Here is an 18,444-nt window from a genome sequence, read left to right as displayed (position 1 = left end):
TTGCGAGGCGCTTTTTCTTGAATGTTTTGCCACCTTAAAACCTGTATTTCTAATTCCATTTCTATTTATTTCCATTTCCATTTCTATTTCTATCTTTTCTATTTCTATTTCAAAATTCCTTAGCATGTCCACACCTAGAAATCTGATTGCAGTGTTCTCTGCACAAAACCAGTTTTCTGCAGCCTTTCGAGGCCGAGTAATCAAGCACGTCCAAATAGCTCCAATTTCAAATCATTGTTACTGAAGTAACTGTTAACCAGTGTAATAAGGTATTATGGTCCCTGAATGATAAGGGCACTACATTTATTGGCTACATGAGTAAATGCTTTGTTTCATTTCCTTGTTTTTAGAATTTTATCAGTTGAAAATACACAACGTACCTAATCACAGATTTTAAGATTTCGCTCTAGCACTAGATGACAGCACTAAATACTTAGTAAGATATGATTTTAGTCTGATTCTTGATTTCTGAAATGTTAAAATTTGCTTTTTAGATTGAGTAAATATAGCACCTCAAGTAACCTTAACCTTTCCCAAATTACATCTTTTGCCTTTATTTCCCTTCTAGAACGCCAGTCAGAATCCATTCATCTGCCTGTATCTAATCTCTAATATCCAACTACACAAGCATGACTATATTGTTCCCTCAAAACTGCAATTCCCATCAAATTGTGTTAGCGTCTCTCAAGTGTAAAGCCAACTAAGTGAAAATTGCGTGGAAAAATAGTAACAGTGTTTTCTTCCATGGAAATTTCCTTGAGGATGACTAAAAAGTGAAGTTTCGGGGCGCCTGGGTGGCTTGGTCGGTTAAGCGTCCGGCTTCGGCTCAGGTCATGATCTCACAGTCTGTGAGTTCGAGCCCCGCGTCGGGCTCTGTGCTGACAGCTCAGAGCCTGGAGCCTGTTTCAGATTCTGTGTCTCCCTCTCTCTCTGTCCCTCCCCTGTTCATGCTCTGTCTGTCTCTGTCTCAAAAATAAATGTTAAAAAAAAAAAAAATTAAAAAAAAAAAGTGAAGTTTCATGGGTGAGGAACTTTTGAGGACTTGCTTAGGACCATATACTTATGGTTAGGTCCACATGGTATTTATTAAGATATTCTTCAGTACCTGACATTGCATGAGGTAAACAGATGAGAAACTTCAGTATATATATATATCTAAGCAAAATTTCATGTGGGGAACACGTATAGGAATAACATGTTTTAAAACCAGGATAAACTCAGAGGACAATTGTATCTTTTATGAATTTTGACTTGAGTATCAATGATTTTATTGTGTCTTTACATTATTCTGAGAATGAAATCTTATACTAAGTTGACCAACAGCATTTCTTTCATTGTTTTCCTATCAATCTTTTGCTGTATCACCAGAGGAATGTTGAAATACTGGATTATTATCTGATGAATTCCAAAGTCAGAGACCTTTGGATTCACTGTAAGACTTTCTTTAAGGGCTAGACTGCACAAATCCAAAGGGGGGTAATTCCATACACGAATTTGCTATCTTTATTTGGATTTTATGTATTTTGTTACATTATAGCCATATTACCTCCAGTAAAAATCATTTGTTAATCCCTTTTAATTAATTTCTGAAATAGAGTCAAAGTTAGCTGGCTATGTTTTTACTACTTTGAGTCATTAAACAGATTGTGATATGTTTGTCTTATGTGGTCTAAGGAGTGAAAAGATTTGTCTGAGAATTTTAATCAAATTCTTCGATAGATATTTGAGACATAATTTTTTGGAAATGGAGATAGTGGAATATTATCAGGATGGAAGTATCATATTCTACTTACTATGATCTTTGTTGGCAAATCTGGGCTCTGTTCCCAGCTCCAAATAGAAATGCTAAATTGTCTTGGTTAGATTTCTCATCCATCATATGCTTCAATTTCCCAGTTGTCTTTTTAAATTCTTTCTTGGGATTTTGCCAGAATCCACTAGAAAATGTCTCATATACTTTAGGCTTTGAGAGAAAAGACACTGTAAAATGCCTCAATTATCAAAATAAATCTAACCAATTTGTGATTATCCACTTTGTGATTTTTCTCCCAGAAACCTTTAACTCTAGAGGAGCTTCATTGGCTACTTGGCATAGATCTGATCAGGGGAAATTCACATCATTTCTAGCTGATATATATATGTAGGTAATACAGAATGCTTTTGATTAATCTGAATTTGCCCAAACTGAATTATAAAACATACTGACTCCATAATCCAGCATGCTTCTCAGACCAAAAGAAATGCATTTAGGAACATATTCCCCGTTTCCTATTATCAATTCCCCTTCTTCCTTGTATAAACATGGGTAGTTTGCACATTAAGAATCGATTTTTAAGGGTGCATTTGTGCTAACATCAATACCATAATCAAAGAATGATCCTTTTATTATAACAATTTAAAGAGTTATAATGAGAAATGCATCCATCATTTTTATATTAAGTCCTTCAGTTCAGTGATTCGATTTAACTTTTGTCATAAGTCTAGGTAAATTGGCCGATACGAGCATTTATCTCACAAAATAGGATGTGGCAGTAACAGGTGTGATTTGTCTGTTTTTCTAGTATTAAGCAAAGTTTTCAAATTCATGCAGTTGGGCCTTGAGAGACAGACCGCGTGTCATATTCATGGGATTTTGTATTTGAAAGACAAATGAAAGCTTTAACACTTTACCCCTGCACCTATTGAAATTCCTTGGGCACAGTCTTAGTAGTGGGTAAGTGGGTGCACTGAAGTTAGACCACTGTTCTGGAGGTGGTCAGTGTTGTCCAAGATGATCAGATATCTTTTCACAGCTGGCTTATGGCAATTTATGTTCTTTTGTCTTTCCCCCCCCCCCACAGCTGTTGTGAACTTGGACAATTCTGTGGTTGATCTGGAGACCCTTCAAGCTCTCTATGAGAATGTGAGTAAATAGAAGGAATTTTATGTGTGAGTATATAATACAGACACAATACTTGCCAATATGCACATCTAGACTCATTGCTTTAATGTCCTTTCAGAAAATTTTATCTGGGTGCACTGAATTTACTAAAGTATAAGTTTGCTAAAATACTTTCTAGGAAACTTACTGGACAAATGTATGGCCTCATAATTTCATGGATTGTGGTTCAAAGCATGTTGCGTGTGAGGCCATTCACATTCCCTCTTTTGAAATATAATAGTCAGTACTTACATAGAGGTTAATTTGAGCTGAGCATTGCTCTGCACTAATTTAGTTAATCTTCACATGAAAACTCTGGGTAGGTGTTATTATTATCCCCATTTTACATATAAGGAAATTTAGGTATAGCTGGTCAAATGACTTGTTCAAAATCCCATAGCTAATGTGGTATAGCTGGGGTATAATTCATTTGAGTCTGTTTCTCCTAACTGCGTGGTTTGATTCACCAAGTGGCGGAACATTCAAGCTTTCTTCCAGTAGCACTTTTTCTTATGTTGGCAGGAAAAAACAGTAAGGAAGCAGAGAAGTAGGACCATAGCATGATACAGTCTGTGCCTTTGGGAAGTGCAGTCTAGGTGGTGAAACATGAAATGGCTTTAGCTGGGGCATGACATTAAATAACACTGATTCACATAGTAAGAAAGTGCTTGTCTTATCAGGGCCTTTACAGTGCTTCTGAGGAGCTATATGTATGTATTATAAACATACTACTATAGAAATATATAGTTCTAGAACTATATATATTTAGGAGAAAGTCTCAGTGTGGCCCTATTTTATACGTGGTATCTTTGGGCTCTTTTTGTTCATTTTGTTCCTTCTCTTGCCTATGATGTGCCTGGTATTTAAGCCTCTGTTCTCTTTAGGGGTATGACCTTAGTTGGTCCTTGACTTTTCAGCCCCAAGTCAAAGAATTCCTGGTTCTGAAAGATATACATAGTGAACAGGATGCAGACTTCTTCCCTGACCACCCCCCTTGGGAACAGTGTTTTTGATCTGTGTTTTAAACATATTTATATGTGGTTTCCCCTGTAAAATTTAGACCTTTGTAAGGGAAAATATTTCTTATGGTCCATTGCATAGAATCTATTGATCAAGTGTAGAGTTGGTACCTGGTCAGCACAATGATCACAGGTGCTCAGTTAGAATGAGTCATTAATGAAGACTGAGAGGGGAAGTTGGAATAGTTGATTATATGGGGTGCCTGGGTGACTTATTTGGTTAAGCATCCAACTCTTGACTTCAGCTCAGGTCATGATTTTGTGGTTGTGGGATCAAGCACCATATTGAGCTCGGTGCTGAGCTGAGTGTGGAGCCTGCTTGGGATTCTCTCTCTCTTTCTCTCTCTCTCTCTCTCTCTCTCTCTCTCTCTCTCCCCTTCTCCTCCATTTGTGCACATACTCTCTCTCTAAATTTTTTTAAAAAATATTATAAAAAATTGGTTGATTATGTAGTTGTCTCTATGTGATGGAAAATTGGAAAAAATTAATCATGTATTCAGTATATTAGTGTCCCAGTGAAATGGGTATGTAAAACATATCCATTTAAATTTTTTTTAATGCTTATTTATTTTTGAGACAGAGAGAGACAGAGCATGAACGGGGGAGGGTCAGAGAGAGAGAGGGAGAGAGGGAGACACAGAATCTGAAGCAGGCTCCAGGCTCTGAGCTGTCAGCACAGAGCCCAACGCGAGGCTTGAACTCACGGACCGCGAGATCATGACCTGAGCCGAAGTCGGACGCTTAACCGACTGAGCCACCCAGGCGCCCTAAAACATATCCATTTAGAGGTACAGAGTTTTCATTTCTCTTGAATCTTTGATGCCAACTCTTTCCCAACCAGGAGAGCCATATGGAAGAAACGTGGAAATACCAGAGAAAGCAATTTCTTCAGCAGATCCTAATGGTGCATGATGTTCATATATATTTAACTGTTTTTCTTATACATACATTGCATATGTGTATATATAAGTGCTTACATATATACATAATATATATGTATGTATATGTATGTGTTGTGTATATTATATTAAGACATATGAATGTCTTTTTTTTTTTTTTTTTCAACGTTTTTTATTTATTTTTGGGACAGAGAGAGACAGAGCATGAACGGGGGAGGGGCAGAGAGAGAGGGAGACACAGAATCGGAAACAGGCTCCAGGCTCCGAGCCATCGGCCCAGAGCCTGACGCGGGGCTCGAACTCACGGACCGCGAGATCGTGACCTGGCTGAAGTCGGAGGCTTAACCGACGCCACCCAGGCGCCCCGACATATGAATGTCTTAACGTGGTGTATCCATAATGCAGAAATATATATAGAAAAATACAGAAATTGGGAAAAACTATATTTATGAGGGAAGTTTAATTTGCAGTGGAGTATTTTATTTGAGTTTTTAGCCTTTCAGAGCAAATTAATTTCACGAAATAGAAATTTCTGACTCTGAACAAACTAGATAGCCATCCAGAATTTGTGTCTAATTTCTCATTATCATACTTCCTGAAAGTTGAAGGAATGCTAGCTAGAACTGGTTAAATTTGTGGTTTTCTCTTTGTTGTTGTTGTCAAACAATGGTTTCGGCTTCCAGTATGTCAGGAAAACGCAGTGGTGGGGATAGTTCACAGTAATACCAGTTCAAGTAGTAAAAGGCTAGATTTCTTTGTTAGCCATCTATGGTAAGGAGCTTAAAGAATCCATTATAAATAATAGATATTCATGCTAATAATAGAACTCATACTAATTCCTGGTTAACTTCCACTAAAGTACAAAGAGGGAGAAATATTTGTTTTATCTATGGCAATATCCCCAGCATCTAGAGTTAAGGAATACTGGGCACATAGAAAGTATTTAGTAAATGTTACATGAAGTTTACATGAATTAATGAATGGAAAAACCTCTTTCGGGCTATCATATGGTTTTCAGATCCAGTTTTCGTGTTCGAACTGATTGATACCCACTGGAAATAACGATCTGTATTGAACATCCATTTGTGTTATAGTCATTTCTTTAGTAACCTAAGAGGGTCATGTGCAAAATAATTAGTTGTTCTTTCCAGTGGGGTCCAGTAGCCCAGTCATAATTTACTGTAACCTGCTAGATATGAAAAGTATGGTTGACAATTTGAAAAGGGTAAATGAAGATTTAAAATGTTTCTAGTTTAAGAATTCTGGGTCATTAAAGAAAGACTACTAGAGACCTATTTATATATAAGTGTTTTCAGTTTTCTAGGGATAAATGCTGAGGCAAAAATATGTGCTCTTTTTTTAAATTTTTTAATGTTTATTTATTTTTGAGAGAGAGAGAGAGACAGGGCATGAGTGGGGGAGGAGCAGAGAGAGAGGGAGATTCTGTCATCCAAAGCAGGCTCCAGGCTTGAGCTGTCAGCGCAGAGCCCGACATGGGGCTCGAACCCACGAACGGTGAGATCATGACCTGAGCCGAAGTCGGACGCTTCACCAACTGAGCCACCCAGGTGCCCCCAAAATCTGTGCTCTTTTGAGTAATACATAGCAGTATTAAAGTTCTCCACATTTAGTGAATGAATATGCCTATAACAAAGCAAGGACCTGCCCCTAATTTAAGATATAATACATATTCCCTATTCATGCAAAATGTATTTGTTCAAATCCCTTCTTTTCAGTTGTTTAGGCTCCTAAAATTCCCTGAATTTTTAGAAATAGTAATAGTTTAATGTCTATTATGCACCAACCATTGTTTCAAGTCCCTTACATATATTAATTCATTAAATCCTCTAAATGCCTTACCTGTGACTTATGAGGAAGAAATACTATTGTTATCTAACCCTTTCTAGGAAATTGAAACACAGCAAGGTTCTCACAACTCAGAGCTCAGTTGACACTTGCTCACCCCTCCTAAGGAATGTGCTCTAAGCACAGAATTTCCTGACTCACGGTGATCACTGAACAGAACCTTCAGGAAGACTAGAGACACCACTGGGTGGTGGAAAAGATGGGATAAAAAAAACTCAAAGGGATTCTGTTCAGGTTCCAGCACCACAATTACACAGATATATGCCTTTGTTCTTCAGTTTCCATACTCTCATTTCTAAATGGGGTTCCTAATAATTTGTAATAACAATATCAACTTTTGACACCATCAAATGAATGTAGAAGAGTTTTCTAGACCACTCAATATTATTATGCTTAATTTTTCTTAAAAATAAAAGTAAGTGTAGGCATAGAACTATGAATGTCAAATTGCAGAAGATTGCCTCTGAGGCTGGTAAGATTGAGGGCAACAAAGTTGTGTGCCTTGTAAATTAGAGTAAAACTGGACCTTTTTAATCAAGGGTCTCAAAATTTTTCCAAGTGAAGAAGAATAAATACCTGTATGTGTACAGGCAACATGAATTAATAGAGAATACTGTTTAAATTAAAAGTTATAATTTTCAGAATTATACTACTTTACTCTCAATCATTTTAAAATTTGTTTTAGCTTTTAAAACAATCTCAAAGATACAATAAAGTTGCCAATGTGGTGCAGCAAACTTTTTTTTTTTTTGCATTGTTTGCAAATAAATTGCCAATATTAGGCCCTATTATTCCTGAACTTTGGTGCATATTACCTACAAATAAACATACCTTGAAACATTAGGCAACCATCAACATTAGGAAATTAATGCTGGAATATTACTATCATCTAATCCTCAGATCCCAGTAAAATTTTGTCAGTTATTCCAATAATTTCCTTTATATTTGGGACATCTTTCTTTGAAATCTTGTAGTGCTTTTTGTCTTCCTTCCCTTGGGCACTTGCCTCTTTTTTTTTTTTTTTTTTTTGCTTTGTATTACCATTATATGTGCATGTGACCTTTCAACTGAACTATAAATTATTTAGTAGGATTTTTATACTCCATCTTTAGCTTAATGGTTTATGTATAATATTCATAATAACTACTAATTAATTAAAGAATGGCCTCTTTTTGTTCTTAGTATGGTCTGATAATTGAAGGAGGTGAAAATTGTTTATGTCATTGTATTTTTTTTTTATTTAAAAAAAATTTTTTTTTTTGATGTTTATTTATTTTTGAGACAGAGAGAGACAGAGCATGAACGGGGGAGGGTCAGAGAGATGGAGACAAAGAATCTGAAACAGGCTCCAGGCTCTGAGCTGTCAGCACAGAGCCCGACGCGGGGCTCGAACTCACGGACTGCGAGATCATGACCTGAGCCGAAGTTGGCCGCTTAACCAACTGAGCCACCCAGGCGCCCCTATGTCATAGTATTTCAAATGCTGTACTTTTTAGGTAGCTTTCTTAAAAATATGATTTCAGAAATATTTCTTCAAAGATTCAGAATTACTGCATAGATAAGGTTAACCATTACTATACCAGAAATATTTCATTAGATTGTGTGTAATTTTTCAATAATTGAATTAAAATAGTGACATTCTGTTGTGGGGAAAACTGAGCATGTTTGTTTCTTGGCATAATTTTAGAGATTATGGCCTCAAGAATCCCTTGGAATTGCTAGAGAAACTCTTCCCTTTTCTCAATTTACCTTGAGACTTTTGAGTGTCCAGTAGACTAACAAGAAGCTTGGGCTTTCTCTGGCCAGTTGATACTAAATAATACGTACTTCAGTGAACCCAAGATGAACCCAAGGCCATAGAACCAGCTACAGTTTGTTTTTTATAATCTTTTTAAAGTTTATTTATTTGTTTGAGAAATACAGAGACAGCACGAGTGGGGGGAAGGCAGAGAGAGAGGGTGAGAGAGATTCCCCAGTAAGCTCCATGCTGCCAGCACAGAACCTGACATGGAGCTCGAACTCATAATACCACAAGATCATGACCTGAGCCAAAACCAAAAGTCGGATGCTCAACTGACGGAGCCACCCAGGAGCCCCTATAGTTTATTTTTTAGTGCACAGTGCAGAACAATTTTTTCAATTGCTAGTAGCCAATATGTTTACAGGTGACTGATAAAAATAAGACAGCATAATGAGCATCTCTAGTGTACCTTGTTGGGAGTCCTTCCTACTTCCTACAGACTCTCCTCAAAGTTTTCAACTGTGTCATAGCTAGATTAAAATATGCTACGGTTTTATTAAGCATGACATGATATGAACGTGCTTTAATATTCTGTCCCTCCTCTCCTATCCTAAATCACACAGGGGCATCCCCAGAAGTTGTAGTTCCAGCTACATGAAACCAATGAAGTTACTATTCCCAAGGGGCCTAGAATTCTACCTATTTTTATCTATGCTATATCAGATGGGGACAGCCCAGTAACCCCATGTAACTAGGGTAGAAATTGTATATCTTCTCTATGTTCTTTAATGGTGTGGAATGAATGATGAGTGAGTGAGTTCTTTGAAAGAGTACAGTAAATTATTCAGGCTGTTTGTGACTCCAGCTCCTTTCCCCTGCACACTCCCATCTTCCTAACTCACACATATATATGGAGATTAAGCCATCTGATTCATATGCAGCAATCTTTCTTCATTTGTCACTATCACTTTATCCAAAAAATTCTGTGACTATCTTTGTATCATCCTATGTTCCAGTCAGTGAGCTGTTCTCATTCTGTGCTTGCTTCTTTCCCCAGCTCTCCTTTGTCAAAGCATGCTCAGTTTGTCCCTCAAATGTAAAAGAAAGATAGAGAACCTTTTGGGATGAGCACTGAGTGTTGTATGGAAACCAAGTTGACAATAAATTTCATATTTAAAAAAGAAATAAATAAAATAAAAAATAAAAAAGGTAAAATAAATAAATGAAAGAGAAATAAACAACATATTCCCTTTCCTTCATTATTTATTTGATAAAAAATATTTACAGAATGCTAACTAAACGTCAGACACTGTACTACAATCAGTGCTCAGTAGGAGTGGCTTCTGTGCTCTGACTACTCCGCTTTTAATGAATGATGTCTCCCTCTTGTTCATGTACACACACAACACGTACCCAGAAAGGGAGAAGGAAAGCCAGAGAAGTACAACTACACATGGTCTCTGAAAGCATATTAGCTGATTCCTGATTTCAGGAAATCATCTCTGAGGAAGGGACATTTGGAATGCAAGTAGGAGTCACCCAAAAAGGATATGAACGCGTTCTCTCTTTTTTTTAAAAAAATTGTATTTGTTTGTTTGTTTGTTTGTTTAATTCAAGTTAGTTATCATACAGTGTAGTCTTGGCTTCAGGAATAGGACCCAGTGATTCACCTCTTACACATGACACCCAGTGCTCATCCCAACAAGTGCCCTGAAAGTGTTCTAAGTAGAGACAACAGTGTGTGCCAAGATCGGGAAGCACGAAAGAGGAGTCAGCCAACGGGAGAAGAAAGTACCTGTGAGTAAAGAATTTTGGAAGGAATGGGCAGGAGGAGGAATGTGGGAGCAGGCAGCGGCTAAGTTTAGCCAGGGACTTGAGGACAGTTTAAGAGAATTGTGGAATTTTTAATTTTTCCTTTTAATTCTGTCAATTTTTGTATCCTGTATTTGGAGGCTTTCTCATCAGATCCAAACACATTGAGAATTGTATCTTTCTGTTGCATTTATCATTAGGAAATTCTTCACTCTGGTAATACTCTGTCTTGAAGGGTTTTTTTGGTTTTGTTTTTTAATGGATACTTAAATAGCCATTCTACTATTCTGATACTTACTGTTTACATGTTTTTTTCTTAATCTATCCATGTACTTCCAACTTACCTGTGTCTTTATGTTACAATTGCTTATGTTAGAATGTCTTATAGGTAGTAAGATTTTGATCCTGTTTTTTTTTTTTTTTTTTTTTTAACGTTTATTTATTTTTGAGACAGAGGGAGACACAGCATGAATGGGGGAGGGGCAGAGAGAGAGGGAGACACAGAATCCAAAGCAGGCTCCAGGCTCTGAGCCATCAGCCCAGAGCCCGACGGGGGCTCGAACTCGCGGACCGCGAGATCGCGACCTGAGCCGAAGTCGGACGCTCAACCGACTGAGCCACCCAGGCGCCCCTTGATCCTGTTTTTTTATCCGCTCTGATACTCTTTTCCTTCTTGGAACATTTGAACTGTTAACATTTAGTATAATTATTGTTACGGTTGGATTTAGTTCTATAATTTTTTGTTTGTCTCTTCACTTGTCACTCTGGTTTCCCCTTTCTACCTTATGTAAGATTAAATACATGTTTTTTCCTTTGTTTCTCATTTTATATCTGTCGGTTTTTTAGCTATACTTTGTTGTGTTACGTATTTTTTACTTGTTGCTCTAGGAATTCTAAACTTTGACACTCTAATTACCTGCAGTTAATATTATAAAATGTAGAAACCTTGATGACACCATATAGGGCTTTTTACTGTCTCTCCTGCATATTTAATGTTTTAGTTGTAATATGAGTAAAATTTATGAGATATATGCAACTCGATGAAACATTGGTGTAATTTTTGTTTCAAATAGTTATATATATTTAAGGAACTTCAATATAGTCTTTTATACTTACTAACATTTTTTGCATTTCTGAAACTTTCCCTTTGTTCCTCTTTTTTTTTCTCAATTGTGATAAGAACATTTAACATGAGTCCTAACCAGATTTTTAGGTGTACAATATAATATCATTATTTGTAGAAAAAATTTTTCTAGAATTTTTTTTCATCTTGCGTACATGAAATTTTATACATGTTGCTTAGCAACTCCCCATTTTCCACTGCCCTCAGCCCCTGGCAACAACCATTCCATCATTTCTTCTTCGATATCTCCTATAATTGCTGTCCTACAGTATTTATTCTTCTATGACAGCCTTATTTAACTAAGTATAATATTCTCAAGGTCCATCCATGTTGTTACTTATTGTAGGATTTCCTTCTTTCTTAAAGACTGAATATTTTCCACTGTATGAATATACCATACTTTTAATTCTTCCATCTGTTCTTCCATTGATGGACATTCAAGTTGTTTTCATATCTTGGCTGTTGTGAATAGTGCTGCAGTGAATACAGGAATACACCATCTCTTTTGAGACCTGAATTTCAATTCTTTTAAATTCCTGGATGATATGGTAGTTCTATTTTTATTTTTTTGAGGGCCCACCAAACTGTTTTCCCTAGCAGCTGCACCATTTTGCATTCCAACCAATAGTCTACAAAGGTTCCAGTTTCCCCATATCCTCATCAACACTTATTGCCCTTGTGTTTTGGTTTTTGTTTGTTTTCTTTTTAGTTTGATAATAACCATCTTAACAGGTGTAAGATAATATCTCATTGTGGTTTTGATTTGCATTTTCCTGATGACTGGTGATATTGTGCATCTGTTCATATACCTTGGTTGATTATATGTCTAATTAGGGGGAACTGTCCATTCAAGTCTTTAGTATATTTTGTAACCATTTTATTAGGTTTCTCTCTCTCTCTTTGTTCTTGAGTTATGGGAGTTCCTTATGCATTTTGAAAATTAATCCTATAACAGTTACATGGTTTGCAAATATTGTAGTCCCACTTGTCTATTTTTGCTCTTGTTGCCATATCCTCAATATCTTTGCCATGACCAATGTCATGAATCGTTTCCCTATGTGTTCCTGTGTTCTGGGAGTTTTATAGTTTCTGGTCTTATGTCTCTGGTTCATTTTGAGTTAATTTTTGTGTATGGTGTAAGATATGAGTCCAATTTCACATTTTTGCATGTGGATATCCCATTTTCCAATGCCATTTGTTGAAGAGGCTTTCTCTATTATGTATTGTTGGCACCATGGTTGAAGATCAATTGATTATATATGTTTGGATTTATTTCTGTGCTCTCTATTCTGTGCTCTATATATCTGTCTTTATGCCAATCCTATACTGTTTTCATTACTGTAGCCTTGTAATATAATTTGAAATAAGGAAGTGTTTTGCCTCCAGATTGGTTCTTCATTTTCAAGGTTGTTTTATCTCTGGGGTCTTTTAGAGTTCCAGTTGAATTTTAAATTTGTTTTTCCTATTTTAAAAATAAGCCAGTTGCGGGGGTGCCTGGGTGGCTCAGTCAATTAAGTGTCTGACTTTGGCTTAGGTCATGATCTTGCCGTTCGTGAGTTCAAGCCATGCATCGGGCTTTGTGGTGACAGCTCAGAGCCTCCAGCCTGCTTCAAGTTCTGTCTTCCTCTTTCTCTGCCCCTCCCTCACTTGCACTCTGTCTCTCTTTCAAAAATAAACATTAAAATAAAATTTTTAAAAAGTCAGTTGGGATTTTGCATTGAATCTGTAGATGGTTTTGGGCAGTATCAACATCTCAACAATATTTAGTCTTCTAATTCATGAACATAGAATGTCTTTCTATTTGTGTCATCTTAATCTCTTTCATCAATATTTTATAGTTTATGGTGTACAAGTCTTTTACTTCCTTAAGTTTATGCCTAAATATTTTATTCTTTTTGGTATTATTATAGATAGGATTCTTTTCTTAATTTCCTCTTCAAATAGTTCATCATTAGTGTATAGAAGCACAATTGATGTTTTTGTTGATTTTGTGTCCTGAAACCTCATGGATTTCATTTATTAGTTCTAGCAGGTGTTTTGTGGAATCTTTAGGGTTTTCTCTATATAAGATCGTATCATCTTAAAAAAAAAACAATTTTACTTCTTCCTTCCCAATTTGGATGCCCTTCCTTCCTTCCTTCCTTCCTTCCTTTTCTCTCTTTTCCTTCCTTCCTTCCTTCCTTCCTCCCTCTTTCCTTCCTTCCTTCCCTTCCTTCCTTCCTTCCTTCCTTCCTTCCTTCCTTCCTTCCTCTCTCCTTCCTTCCCACTCACACAGAATCCAAAGCAGGCTTCAGGCTCCGAACTGTCAGCACAGAGCCCAATGTGGGGCTCGAACCCACGAACTGTGAGATCGTGACCTGAGTTGAAGTTGGACACCTAACCAACTGAGCCACCCAGGTGCTCCAATTTTTTTAATTGTTTTAACATTTATTATTTTTGAGAGCGTGCATGCGCGCGCGAGAGACAGACAGACAGAGCATGACAAGGAGAGGGGGAGGGGGGAGGGGGACATAGAATCTGAAGCAGGCTCCCGGCTCTGAGCTGTTAGCACAAAGCCCAATGTGGGGCTTCAACTCACGAGCCATGAGATAATGACCTGAGCCAAAGTGGTCGCTCAACCGACTAGCCACCCACGTGCCCCTAGACTTTCTTTATCTTTTTGATTCAGTGTTAGTATGTATGTTCCTAGGAAGTTACTATTTTTTTTTCTAGGTTATCCATTTTGTTGGCTTACAATTTTTCCTAGTTGTCTCATGATCCTTTTTGTGGCATCAGTTGTGATATCTTCTTTTTCATTTCTGATTGTATTTATTTGAGTCTTCTCTTTTTTTCTTAGTTATTCTATCTAAAGCTTTGTTAATTCGGTTATCTTTTAAAAAATCTCTTAGTTTCATTGATTTTTTCTATTGATTTTCTATTCTTTATTTTATTTCTGCTGTAATTTTTATTATTTCTCTTTTTCTACTAACTTTGGATGTAGTTTGTTCTTTTGTAGCTTATTTCTTGATGTGTAAAGTTAGGTTGTTTATTTCTTCTTTTTAATATAGGTGTTTATTGCTATAAACTTCCCTTTCACTACTGCCTTTGCTGCATTCCATAACTTTTGATATGTTGTATTTTCATTTTCATTTGTCTCAAGACATTTTCTAATTTCCCCTTTGATTTCTTATTTGAACCATTTGTTGGTCAAAAGTGTCTGGTTTAATTTACACCTTACATGAATTTCCTAGTTTTCCTTCGGCTACTGATTTCTAGTTTCATTCCATTGTGATCAGAAAAGATACTTGGTATGAATTCAGTCTTCTTATGTCTCTAAGCATTTGTTTTGTGAACTCTAACATGTGATCTGTCCTGGAGAATGTTCTGTGTGTGCTTGACATCTCGATGTATAGTCCATTTTTGTTGGGTTAAAAATTTTATATGTGTTCGTTTGGTCCATTTGGTCAGGGGTGTTAATCATGTCCAGTGTTTGTTTATTGATTTTCTGTCTATCTATCTGTCCATCATTGATAGTGGGATATTGAAGTTTCCTTCTCTTAATTGTATTGCTATTTATTTCTCTCTTCAGATCTGTCAATGTCTGCTTTGTATATTTAGGTGCTCTGATATTGGGGGCATATATATTTATAATGTTATATCTTCCTAATTGACCCTTTTATCATTATATAATGACCTTCTTTGTCTCTTATAATAGTTTTTGACTTAAAGACTATTTTGTCTGATGTAACTATACCCTCCTTTGCTGGTTTGCAAATGCATGGAATATCTTTTTCCATCCACTTAACTTTCAGCCCGTGTGTTTCCCTAAATCTAAAGGTGAGTCTGTTATAGATGCCACATATTTACATCTTGTTTTCTAAGCCATTCAGCCGCTCTATGTTTTTCATTGGTAAGTTTAAACCATTTACATTTGAAGTAATTATAGGTAAGGAAGTACTTGTTACCCATTTGGTCAATTGTTTTCTGTTTGCTTTGTAGTTCTTTTGTCAGTCTTTTCTCTTTCTCTCTTCTTTAGTGTTTCATTGTTGTTTTTTGTTTGTTTCTTATTCATATGCTATAATTGTTTTCTCTGCTTCTTTTGTGCAACTTCTATAAGTACATTCTTTGTGGTTACATGAGGTTACATAAAATATCCTATAGTTCTTACAGTTGATTTTATGCTGATAACAATTTAACTTTACTTGTGTATAAAAACCCTACACTTTTACATCCCTGCCTCCCACGTTGTATGTTATTGATTTCTCAATTTACATAAATTTCTATTGTCTATTTACTATATTTTTATTTATAGTTACTTTTAATACATTTGTCTTTCAACTTTTATACTAGAATTAAAAGTGATTTTTCACCACCATTTGAGTAATATAGATGATCTATGTTTACCTTTACTAATGAGTTTTATACTTCCATATGCAATATGTTGTTTAGTGCCTTTTCATTTGAAGTTGAAGAACTCGTTTTAGCATTTCTTGTAAGACCTGTTACTGGCACTAAACTCCCTCAGCTTTTGTTTGTCTGGGAAAGTTTTTATCTTTCCTTTACATTTGAAGGACAGTTTTGTTGAGTACAGTATGCTTGACTGACAATTTTTTTTCCTTTCAGCACTTTGAATATATCATCTCACTCTCTTGGTTTACAGTATGTCTGCTCAGAAATTTGCTGATTCCCTTAAGGGAATTTTTCTTATTTGTGACAATTCACTTTTTTCTCACTGCTTCAGAATTCTCTTTTTGTATTTGACTTTTGACACTTTGATTATAATGTGTCTTGGGGTAAACTTCTTTGTATTGATCTTGTGAGGGATTCTTTGAGCCTCATGAAACTGGATATCTATATCTTTTCTAGGATTTTGGAAGTTTTCAGTCATTATTTCTTTAAATAAGCTTTCTGCCCCCTTTTCTTTCTTGTCTAACTATTGGCATTCCCATAATGTGTATACCAGTCTGCTTACATTGTCTCATAAGTCCCTTAAATTATCCTCATTCTTTTTAATTTTTTTTTCTTTTTGCTTCTTTCTCCTACTGGATTAATTCCAATGACCTGTTTTTGAGTATACTGATACTTTCTTCTGCTTAATCTAGTGTGATATTAATCCCTTTTCTGAATTTTTCAGTTCAGTTATTGTATTATTTAGCTCTATGATTTGTGTTTGGTCCTTTTAATAGTTGCTGTCTCTTTGTTGGAATTCACACTTTGTTCATGTATTGCTATCCTGACCTCGGTGAGCATCTTTAAGACAGTCATTTTGAATTCTCTATCAGGTAAATCATATATGTCCATCTCATTAGAGTTATTTTCTGGACATTTATTCTTTTATTTGGAACTTATTACCCTATGTCTTCCTTTTCCTTGACTCTGTGAGTTAGGGTTTTTGCATTAGACAAAACAGCCTGGCCCTGTGCAGAAGACCCTTACCAATCACCTGTCCAAGGATTCTGTGCCTCTTAAATATTCATGGTAGTCCAAACTGCTATTTTCGTAGAGGCCTCTAGGTATCTTGAATATGCCAGGACCCATTAGTCCTCTGAGACAGGCAAGATGGAAACCAATGTATTGAGAAGCCGCTCCAAAAGTTGGGATGCTGTATGTATATTCCAACTCATTCACCCCTCAAAGACATGCTGGGAGGTAGAGTTTATTGCCTGCTTATTCTGTTCTGAACTACAGGAAGTAGCTGTGTGGCAAGTGTACGCATGCTTTTCAAACTGTTACATGTTCCCTGGACCCCCCACAGGACTGTCAGAGACAGGTGAGTTAAAAGTCAATCTCTTTGGCAATAGCCAGAAAAGTTGTAATGCTAGGTGTCTAGTCCAACTCCCTTACTTCTTAGGGAGAAGCTGGGAGCTGGAATTTGCTCCTCACTGTGCACTGGAGGACAAGTGGCAGAAGGAGGACATGTGGCAAGTGCCTATACTCTCATTCAGACTGCAACTCTGTTCTTTGTAGGCCCTGTGGGACCAGTGAATGCTGAGCTCTCTCAGTTCTCAGAGACAAGTGAGTTAGAAGCCAGACCCTTTGATAGTAGCGAGAAAAATTGGAGTACTATCTGTGCAGTCCCAAATCTTTACTCCTTAGGGAGAAGATAGATGCTGGGAGTTGTCTCCCAATTGTATGGTACTATGCCAGTGGTGGAGATTATGATGAGAGTGTGTCTCAACTTTTCCTATCAGTTTCAATAAGGCTTGCTTCACACATGCTCATGGTAAAGGAGCTTCTCATCTAGTTTCTGGATTTCTCACAAAGTGAACTGATAAATGTGTTGTTGTTGTTGTTGTTGTTGTTGTTGTTGTTGTTGAATCTGTGTGTCCATATGGGGAAGAAGAGTCCACAGCCTCTTAGCATCTTGCTAACATTACTTTTTCCTTTTTTCTTGAAGATCAGGTTTCCCTCTAGTATAATTTCTTTTCAGTACGAGTAAGTATTCTTTGGATGCAGATCTTTCCATAGTGAGTTCTCCTTATTTTCTTTTATCTTAGAATGTTTTTCTTTTACTTTCATTCCTGGATGAGCTTTTCTTTGGATATAGAAATCTGAGTTGACAATTACTTGGTGCATATGAGACATTCCATTTGACCCTGGCCTCCACTGTTTCTTATAGTAACATTAAAACAGGTTTAGGTGTTGTTTTCTTTGTATTTACTCTGATTGATTTTGATGCACATCTTGATTCTGTATATTTATTTTTCATCACATTTGGAAAATTTTCAACCTTCCATCATTCAATTTTCAAATATTCTTTCCATCCTATTCTCTCAGTCCTCTCTTTTTGAGTTTCCATTATACATATGTTAGACCTTTTGCTATTTTCACAGTCATCCCTGCAACTCTGTTCATCTGTTTTTCAATATTTTCTTCTCTCTGTTCATTACATTGAATACTTTCACTGACTTTCCTCTGTCATCTTTACTTCAACCCATTTAGTAAAAACGTTTTATTTTCAATATTGAAATTTTCTATTTTAGAATTTTCATTTTCTTATTTCTTTAATAAAGTTCTATTTTTCTGATTATGTTTGAGATTCCTTATCTTTTTACTCATTTTTAATATATTTTTTAATATCATGG

At 36.3% G+C, this 18,444-nt stretch overlaps 1 protein-coding gene across 1 annotated transcript in view; it reads left to right on the top strand.

The window, feature by feature from the left end:
- FMN2 (formin 2) overlaps positions 1 to 18,444 on the top strand; it is a 386,263-nt gene that overhangs the window by 206,305 nt on the left and 161,514 nt on the right. Inside the window, exon 8 of the mRNA XM_078441390.2 lies at positions 2,841 to 2,902. Coding sequence (XP_078297516.1) covers positions 2,841 to 2,902 — 62 coding nt within the window. The remainder of the gene's footprint in view (positions 1 to 2,840; positions 2,903 to 18,444) is intronic.

Source organism: Panthera onca, chromosome F1 (genome assembly GCF_046562875.1).
Source record: "Panthera onca isolate mPanOnc1 chromosome F1, mPanOnc1 haplotype 2, whole genome shotgun sequence".
NCBI classification, from domain to species: Eukaryota; Metazoa; Chordata; class Mammalia; order Carnivora; family Felidae; genus Panthera; species Panthera onca.
This window is presented reverse-complemented; position numbering and strand designations above follow the sequence as displayed.